The 9,706-nt window shown below is 38.9% G+C and overlaps 1 protein-coding gene across 1 annotated transcript; it reads right to left on the bottom strand.

The window, feature by feature from the left end:
* Positions 1 to 1,558: 1,558 nt before the first annotated feature.
* LOC122999315 (sphingosine-1-phosphate phosphatase 1-like) lies at positions 1,559 to 9,431 on the bottom strand. The gene is made up of 3 exons (XM_044376142.1): positions 8,244 to 9,431; positions 5,025 to 5,114; positions 1,559 to 3,779 (listed from the first exon to the last, which is right to left on the bottom strand). Exons 1-3 carry the CDS (start codon positions 8,922 to 8,924, stop codon positions 3,228 to 3,230), a joined length of 1,323 nt encoding a protein of 440 aa, XP_044232077.1. The 5' UTR covers positions 8,925 to 9,431; the 3' UTR covers positions 1,559 to 3,227.
* Positions 9,432 to 9,706: the final 275 nt, after the last annotated feature.

Genomic DNA, 9,706 nt, shown 5'->3' with positions numbered 1-9,706 from the left:
AAAAAAAGCATTTTCAACCATATACAGTATATGGTCCTCTTATTCATGCCCGGTTAAGTTCTTGTTGAGTATTACTGCTTGAATTACTGCCATCAACAGTTAAAATCTTTCATTAGCTTGTAAATGTATATTGGTATCAGTGCAGTGTATATCGTACTCACCCCTGTGGATCCTCTTGATTAACAGCCATCAACCAAAGTTCAGTTGAACAGCACAGAGAAGACCTGTGAGGCTGACAAGGCTCGATGTAAGTGTGGACTACAAGCCAGATTAAAACCTAAAACCTTATCTAACTTGCTCAAAGGTTAAACAAGAAACCCTATGTGCTATTTGGCATCAGTGAGTGAAAAATACGACCCAGGCCTACACTGCATACCTTCCCTGAATAGTTTTTGTATTTCAAGCTATCAAAACAATAGAACTTCTATTATCCTGTATTTTTGTAGTAGTGTGCAGTAGTTTGCATGCATATGCAACTATTACTTACACACCAATCAATCAGTAATCAGAAAATTCAATTACATTTGGATTTGTTAAAGCATTCAACACATTTTCTTTATGTCGAATTACCTTGCTGGAACAAAAGCTTATCAAATGTTACCAAAACATTTTTTTTCTATTGTAATTTGGTAAATAGGACTAATTTCAAACTAAATATGTATGAATTACTTTCTAATTACTGATAACTTGCTGATGAATCTGATTATGTTTTCCAGCCAACAAAAAATATGGAAAAATATGTGATGTTGTCAATTGAAATCTGAGATTTCTGTGTCAATTTAGAGTTTTTGGTTTTTGTACAGGAAGATTACATGTGTGGACACTAGTCTAAAATCTCAGATGCATTGATTGGACCTCCCATGACACTTCTTCACAAGAAAGATACAATCGCAGCAATTAAAAAAAAGAAATAGATTCAAAAAAAAATTTTTTTTAAATATTTTATTTTCCTTGTACACGGTCCTTGCATAACAGAGAGGATTGATGGCAATAATAGACCTATAAATATTCCTTGAGTACTCATAATATAAGTGCTCTGGCATTAATATTGGAGCAAACCATTATTAGAACATTACAACAGGAAATAAACATTTGCAACATTCAGACAAGTGCTGGGGTTTTACATACTGTAGTTTGTTTTAGAAGCGCCAGCTGAAATGTCTGGATTTCCTAATAATTAAGTATGTATAGTTTTATTAGATTTCTTTCCACTCAAGTTAGTCAAGATGGTAAAATAATTTATCAAAAATGTTATTTTAATTTCATATTTTTAAGTTAATCTTTCAAAGAGCACTTGACTTACATTTGGACCAAAATTACCAACAATTGTATCTGAAACCCTTTTGCAGGACAAGAAAAATACTAAGAGGAAGTTATAAGATAATGCTGACTATGGTAAAGTAGAAAAATAGCGATGACACTACATATCAGCTCAAAGAGAAAAACAGATTTAAATAGAGATCATGTTACCCTGACAAATGCAAACTTAAATACTTACAATACTTTATTGCTTACAGGCTGATTTGCATTTAAGCACGGCAACAAAAGAGAAGTGAAGTGGCTTCACACATTACTGATTCATTGTTTGGTTTATTCTTTAACATTCTAACATTTTAATATTTTTTGATCAAGGGGAGGAAATGTACAATAGATTCCTCAATGATGAATACAGGCATCATATCAGTACATCTTTTGCGAATACATAAATTTTGTATTCTCAAAGTTCCAGTTAACACTTAAAGGTCGAGTCAGTGATTCTAATCCAATACACTTTTTGTCAAATTCAGTGAATATCTGCTCACGGTCCACTAGCTGTCTGTTCTGTGTGTGCGCTGAAAAAAAATCCAGTGTCCATACACAGCACAGGCTCTGCAAATGGGCATGTAAACACAGTAGCTCGGAGCGAGCCACACACTACTCCAGCCAATCAGCAGCAAGGGTTCATGGTCATGTACCAGATAGGGGGAAGTCATCAGAGCAGGTGTCTGTGTGTGTATATTATTAAATGTATCAATCCACACTGAACTGAGACAGTCTCACGGAGACCCCCCTGTATTTTTTTACACTCTGAGTCTGTTTCTATCACGTTTAGTGAAGCGTAATCTGAGCAAGCAGCTTTTTAAATCACACAAATATCCTGCAGTATATGTGTTTTGAACTTATTTACCCTATCAATAAATACAAACAATGTCAATTTCTTCCCATAGAGCTGACTATTTTGGTTCAGTAAATTTCTGTCGTCAGTCAGCCTGGTGAAAGCAGTTTGACCGGCCGCTGTCATTTCAACTCCCCAGGAGCTGCAGCTGACAGACGGCTGCGTCTGTGGACAGAGACGCTGAGCACAGGTCGAGTAAAAAGTGGTTGAGGCCGCTTATAATGTGTGAGAGGAACAGAAGTGACTCTACAGCTGACTCATCACTCTGGATTCCACCATATTTCTCTTTTGGTCGTTACCATGGCAATGAGCGTCCATGAATTTGGGGGACGTAGCTTCTGTATTTGTTTGGGTGTTCAGTTCAAATGTCAACAATCTTTCTCCAGAATAACTGACTCTACCTTTAAGTGTGTTGACCACAGGTGTAGCTTAAAGGATAAGGCAAGTGATGTTTTAGATTTTTGTTACTGTAGAAACATGAAAGATCAAAACCAACGATGTGTTAGTCTGTCTCAATACTTTCCAACTTTCCCAACTTGTCTGTGGTCCTCAGCCTCAAGCCCATTTGTTCCTACTGATTTTCAAAAAGTGCTAGCAAATACGCATTTTTTTGACCAACGATACTCATAAATAGAGCATTTGTTGGGGACTATTTTCAACTGCAGATTAGTACATATTAGATGTATTTACAGCCACAGGAAGGTGTATGAGGGACTGATTCAAAATAAACAATGGCCATGTTCACGATAATAAAGGAACATGTCACCCAGTGCGAAGGTGTGGCTCACTGATGTGTTTTCAATAGTTTTTTAACAACAATGGAGGTCTGTGGAGCAGAGGAAGAAGCTATATCACGCCTGAGCTCCACAGGCAACACATGTCAGTTGAATTTCATTTTTGGTTTTGGTCTTTTCATGGGATACGTTGACAATAAGAAAAATATAGAATATCATCAGATTTATCCTTTAAAATCAGTTTTTGTCGTACAGAAACAGCCTTTATCTTGTGTCAAAAGACCACAATGTAATGTAGGTGAAGATGTCAGTAGTGCATTACAGTTTGCACACAACACTCAGGCAAGGTTTAAGATCCTAAAGAGAAGAGGTACCACACAGACACAACTAAAACCAACAACACTGTAGACAATGTAACGGTATGGCAGCTCTACTTTCATGTGCTGCCTCGCCTGTCTTAAATCATCTGTTGGCAGTCCAAACAGTCGACATAAGAACGGAATAGTCAGTGCTTTCATAACCATTCTCGTGACGAGGAGGACAGCAACTCCGATGAGGAAGCGCAACAGGGAGAAAACCACCAAGCTAATGCTGACTGATGGTAAAGTTAGAGGCAGCGAGGTCAGCGGTGGATCCACTAGCAGCCCCAACTGATAGTTCACATGGGTAGCCAAAGCAGCCCCAGCCCCAGTGCCCAGGGCCTGAGCTGTGTCGCCCCGAGAGGTGCTCCAGGAATCCAGGGAGAAAGCCACAAGTCCGAGGCTCACATGTGAGATGATAATCACAAGTGGAGCATAGTGGTTCATCATGTAGAAGCTGTCGATCTTGTCCAAAACTTCATAGAAGAAGGCTAGAATAAGGAGGCTGTACAGGAAGCCAGTGATCACTTCCTGCAATACACGGAAATAAATGATCGTAAACCAGGTATATTTGTTATAAAAAACTTTTTAATAGCAGTGTATTTACATTTGCACTCTTAAAAACACGTTTGATATACCTACAGTCCTACAAAACACACTGATGAGTCATTAGGTGAGTTTTAATGACATACAAAGTTAAAATCACTTTATACTTTAGTATCAGATTCTTCTCAATATCTACTGTATTTTATCATCAGATAAACGAAAAAACCATTGTTTTGTGCTCTGTAGGAGACGCTGTGTAACCTTCCTCACATTTGAGTTGATGAGTGTGTTGACTGATAAACAGTGTAGTGTAAATAGTGTTGAGTGATGCTGAGCAAAAGCCACATCCACTAACTTCAGTTCCCTGTTATCTAGTCTTTATCAACCTTATCTACAGGTTTTGATTTGTTTATTGGTTCTTTCCACTAATCATTTATTGAAAATTCCTAGATATGTTATTAATATGAAAAAGGGGGACACAAGGAGGACATAAGGACCTATTTTGTGCTCTAACAGAAACATAGCTCTCAACCTAGTGTCTCCTTGTGAAGTTTCTCATCAATGTGTTAAATATTTAACATGTAAAAAAGTGTTTTAAGTCATTTTTGTGTCTGCTCCTATGATCTCAGACTCAAATGCTTATAGTTTCATGAGTGTTGACACAGGTGAATTTTGATCACTCTTAGCCCATTTATAGGTGTTATTTTATCATTCAAATATAATACTAACAATTAATGTAATGAATTGTTCACATTTTAAAAGAAATCAGACAGCATTTTGTTGAAAAGTCAAACATTCAGTGTACAGTTTCAATAAACTCAGTACTGTTTTTCAATACACTGACTACTAATTGTTGATTGTATTGTTTTGTCTTCATACAATGTAATTATCACTTACTGTCATTGCACAATTGGTTTTTGGCCTTCATGCCCCAATAAATTTGTATTTATCAAAGTGACCTTGCCCTAAAAATGACTTAATTCCAGGCCCACTGCATTTGATGTTGCATAATATAAAATCAGTGGCACCAGAAGTTCAAAGCGATTCACTTTCCAAGCCGAGATACACCCTATTGAGTTATCCTGTTGAGCTGGGGCTGTAAATGACAAAAGCCTATAAGTGGCAGTGGAGGCAAAGGGTCTAGATGGAGCAGCATCCCTTTTTATATTGATTTAACTCATATTTCAATGAGGGGTTATTTATTTTATATAATTTATTAAATATGCTTACCAGAACCGAATGCATCCCCATGTAGACTCTGCTTACACAGACCAGGATGCTCCAGCTGAGAGCCACGCACAAGCCGAAGAGGAAAGGGTACTATGAGAGAGAGAGCACAAACACACTGCATTAAAACTTTTACACAGATGATGGATGATTTTATATGTTACTGTCTTTTATGCAATTGTTGCTCTATATGTATGATTGTCTTCCCTGCACTGGAAAGCACATTATGCCCTTTGCTTGAAAACTTCTATACAAATAAAACCATTATATTTATTAAAGTTATTTTAGCTATATTGTCTGAAGAGTATGAACCTTCAAACATGACAAAAATACAGACCATGGTTTTCTGGGAGAAAGCGCCTCTTCACTAAGATCATGGATTAATTTTGCAAGACCAAATATTTCCTTGTTTTAAAAAACAGGAAGCACCATTGTTTCTTGCAGCATTGTACTCAGTTTACATACAACAAAGCCTCGTAGCTAATTTAGAAGAGAATTCTTATCCTTGAAAGAAGTGTATGCAAAGATCACTGTGTGAAAATGGGTGTTTTAACACTATTTATCTAATGCTTTGAATCTTCTCCCTGCCCTGGCAACTGTTTATGGTCCCCATCTTATCATTTGTAACCTTTTGTACCTCTTTCTCTTGAATGTTTCAGTTCTTCAACCTTCAAAGTTTCGACCCTGCAGGGAACTTGATGACTCTGAGCGGGAGTTCAAGCAGTTCAACCGGCTGCCTGTATTCAGTTCAAAGCCCCTGTGTAGGTGTACAACTAAAAACACTTGAGATGCTTATTTCCTCTGTGGCAGTGACCCCTCGGTCTGTCTTTTTTTTTTTTCCAGATTTTTCTTTCGACACCAACACCCTTCTGTCATCTCGCACTGTTTCTTCTTTTCAATGTCTGTGTTTGTCTTTTCACTGTAAAACGTTCTGTTCTGGTCACAATTTTTAGAGACACATATGAAAAATGTTTGTTTATGTCATGTATATTTGCAGAAATATGTCATGATCGCATTTTTAAGCTCTCAAACATCAACATCGGCCTCAGAAATCAAGAACCTGTTGGGCTTTACTTCTGAGTGAGGCTGATTAACCAAAAATTTTCTGTTGTTTGTGTAATAATTTAATTAAAAGAACAGCATTTAAGTGTTGTTGCCTCTTCTCTTTATGATATGGAGCCTGGCTCTGCCATGGAAAAGGACAGAGTCCACTGAATGATTTCTCCATATGTTGTCTGTTATCAAGTCTGAGTACCTGTCGCTCATCACAAACCGATTACAGACTTAAAACACATTTGTAGCTGTTTTTTTTTTGTGTGTGTGTCTTACATTTTATCAGCATTTAAGACATTTTTATCAGTTATCCTTGTCAGTCATAGTGAGTCAAAGTTTGTTTATCTCTTTGCTCAATCATGATGGTGGAAATTCCAAACTCTAACAGCGCTATCAGCGGGTGAACAAGTTTCACTGCTTTGAGCTGTGTGACCTGGCTGTTACTTCACTCCTCATTCTTGATTCCACAGCAGTGAAGAAACCTTCAAAAGTCCCTTTTTTTCCATCTCAACCAGAAAACATATTTACTCCTGGGACAACTCATGTTCTCTCTCATTCCTGTCTCTACTATTTTGTTCATTTCATTTCACATTTTGTTGCACAAGTGTCCATCAATACTTTATATGAGAATGTACACTGAAATGTAATTTGATACTTTCTCCTCCCCTAAAACACAAACACTAGTCTCTCCCTGCAACAATGTGAACCAGTGAGTCTTTGTTTATTTAAAAAACAAAGCTTCCTTCTCACTCATCATGCGTATTTCTCTGACACACCCTATCACTTCTAAACAAACAACTCCGTTGGTTTCTCTTTTAAAAGGCACATTGCCATTAATCATGTTAATCCATGTTACCTGCTTTTATATAAAGCACAGCAGCTGAGAGCATCGCCTATATCTTCTAAGCATTAATGCTCCTCTTATTGTTCAGACTGAGCTGTTGTGCTTCATATGAGACTGGGTAGCAAGGATTAACAGGGATTTAAGGGCAGTCTGTGCTTTTCCATTCCTTTAGCCAGACTGGCCCACTGACTCTCCTAGACACTGAGGGGGTCTGAAGAAAAAATGTCATGTGGGCTTTTTATATTTTATTAGGTCAGGTGCTCTGTGTGTTTCTGGAACTCTGGTCTTTTTTAATTTAGATTTTACCTGCACAAATACATATATTGAAATATTCTGCATGTGGAAAGATGTTGCAGATTCATCAGCTTTTGATACTGTGGATTTTGGGGCCCTTGAGTGTCTGGAACTTTAGTGTGTTAGCCCAAAGCCCCCCTTCTCGGGGGGGTTATCAAAGCATGTTCATATCCTGTAGGTCAAAGCTGGACCACTGAATCCTAATGCAACATGAAGAAGGAGAATAAAAGTGGCCTAGCATTGTGATGTTTGTCAGTTCAGATGTATCCGGTTGTTCTTGGTAGTCTGTAATAACACATTTCCAGCTACACATATATTACTGCCTTTTAGGGCAAGAACTAGCTGTGGGCCCTGCAAAGATATTTAAGTGTCATATAACAGAGAAAATCTACAAATATTCCCATTTGAGAAGCTGGAACCTGTGAATATTTGACATTTTTGCTTAAAGAATCACTTAAATGTTATACTGGTTATCAAAATTGGTGAATCAACTAATCATTTCAACTCTACAACAAACTATTACCAACTAAATTTCCATTGAATCAAATTACCAGAAACTAACTGCCAAACAATGACCCTGTCTGAGGGTCTGGGGCAGTTTGCCCTCTTTGTCATGTCAACTTGTAGTTGTACTTTTCTACATACAGTAGAGCTGGACAATATATCGATATTATATCAATATCATGATATGAAACTAGATATTGTCTTAAATTGATATGGCATAAATGTTGTCTTTTCATGGTTTTAAAGGCTGCATTACAGTAAAGAGATGTACTTTTCTGAACTTACCAGACTGATCTAGCTGTTCTATTATTTTTCTTTACCCACTTAGTCATTATATCCACATTACTCCTGATAGTTTATCAGAAATCTCATTGTGTAAATATTTGTGAAAGCACCGATGGTCATCCCTACAATACTAATGTGGTATTTGATTTTGTCTTGTGCTTGCAGTAACTGCATTGCAATACTTTGTTTGTTTGTTTGTTTTTCAGCTGAAACTTTGAACCGTGTGTGTAACAGCTGCTCACCTGCCACCGTCCATAGGACAACATGAAGAGACAGCCGGGTATGGCGGTGCCGGTCATGGCGTGTGTGGAGGGCATGCTGTACTCGGAGTTGTAGAAGACCTCCACCTTCACCACAGGTGGGGAAGCCGGCCGGGACCAGCGGACCATATCCTTGGTGGACTGACCCACGAACAGGTTCCAGGCCCAGACGATGATGAGCCTCCTGCTGACCAGGGCGTCGATGTTCCAGTAGAGAAACGGGAAGAAGACGATGAAGAACATCTCGTTGCCCAGCTCGGTACCAAACGTGAACAGGTAGAACAGAAACTTGTTGTGAATCAAGAACTCTTGACCCACATCTCCGGTCAGGGAGTTTCTCCGGAGGGGTTTTGCTCTTGGGGTGTCTGCGTCTGCACCTTCAGGCCCGGCTCCGGCGGTAACGTCCCCCTGCATCCCATTAACCCGCGATACGCTCGCATCCCCGGCGGCGGCCCCGTTCCCCAGACTAACGCTGTGTCCCCCCTGCTGCGCCCTCCTCCTCACCCCGGGAAGGTCCGGGTCCAGCTGCCCGCTGTCCGGCTTGGTCGCTTTGTCAGGGAAGGTCCCCTTAACGCCGCAGATCCTCTGAAACCTCGCTACATGGCAGGGCTCCTGCAGATAACTGCACATCTGCACGAACGACTTCACCAAGTCGTTCGCCATGACTTCAAATAACGGTTTTAGTTTAAAAACACTCACAACACTGTTTCCGTCGCAAAAATGGAGTTCATGTTCTTCAAGCGAGATAAAGCAGAAGAAGTGAAGCTTCTCCTTAAACGAAAAGAGAATAACACAGATTTAGCTAGCAGGACGGCCTGGTCTCCGCATTTAAAACACCGACCTTGTACACCGGCGTGAAAGATTTGGACAGCAGCATCCAAAGTCCGCTACAGTTAACCATTACTTCATGGTATATCCCAATTTATGCAGTCACCAACTAACTGCGTCAGGCCGTTATTCGTCTCATTCTTCTTCTTCAGTTCCTGTATTTCCTGTACTGTTCCCTCGGTATTCAATGTAATCAAGTACCGCCACTTGCTGGACAGATGGTGAATTACAGCAACTGATAATTGCTGCACAGGTTTTGGTTCAAGTAGATGAGTAGTGGTGTTTAAGTAAAGTAAAGCAAGTAAGTGAAGTAAAAATTTAAAGATCACCCTTCCAGACACGTTTAAGACTGCATTGAACAATAATGTGTGTGTGATATGGTAATTCCCACATAAAGTATAATTACTATGTTAAAATCCTTAAAATGGCATTGACTCCTTCTCCCCCGTTAAAAATTCTGAATCTATGAACATGCAAATATTTTTTCATTTAAAAGTTTAACTGCTGGATGTCTCCTTGTTCACTGTGATAATTAAAATAATAATAATAACTTTATTTGTATAGCACCTTTCATACAAAAAAATGCAGCTCAAAGTGCTTTACAACCAAATTACAAG

This window comes from Thunnus albacares, chromosome 16 (assembly GCF_914725855.1).
Source record: "Thunnus albacares chromosome 16, fThuAlb1.1, whole genome shotgun sequence".
NCBI classification, from domain to species: Eukaryota; Metazoa; Chordata; class Actinopteri; order Scombriformes; family Scombridae; genus Thunnus; species Thunnus albacares.
This window is presented reverse-complemented; position numbering and strand designations above follow the sequence as displayed.

Excerpts from the sequence above, each read along its gene's own strand:
- LOC122999315 (XM_044376142.1), bottom strand. The coding sequence starts at position 8,924 with ATGGCGAACGACTTGGTGAAGTCGTTCGTGCAGATGTGCAGTTATCTG. Across the intron at positions 5,115-8,243 it reads TGTCCTATGGACGGTGGCAG|TACCCTTTCCTCTTCGGCTT; the intron begins GTGAGCAGCTGT and ends TCTCTCTCATAG. Across the intron at positions 3,780-5,024 it reads TGGGGATGCATTCGGTTCTG|GAAGTGATCACTGGCTTCCT; the intron begins GTAAGCATATTT and ends CGTGTATTGCAG.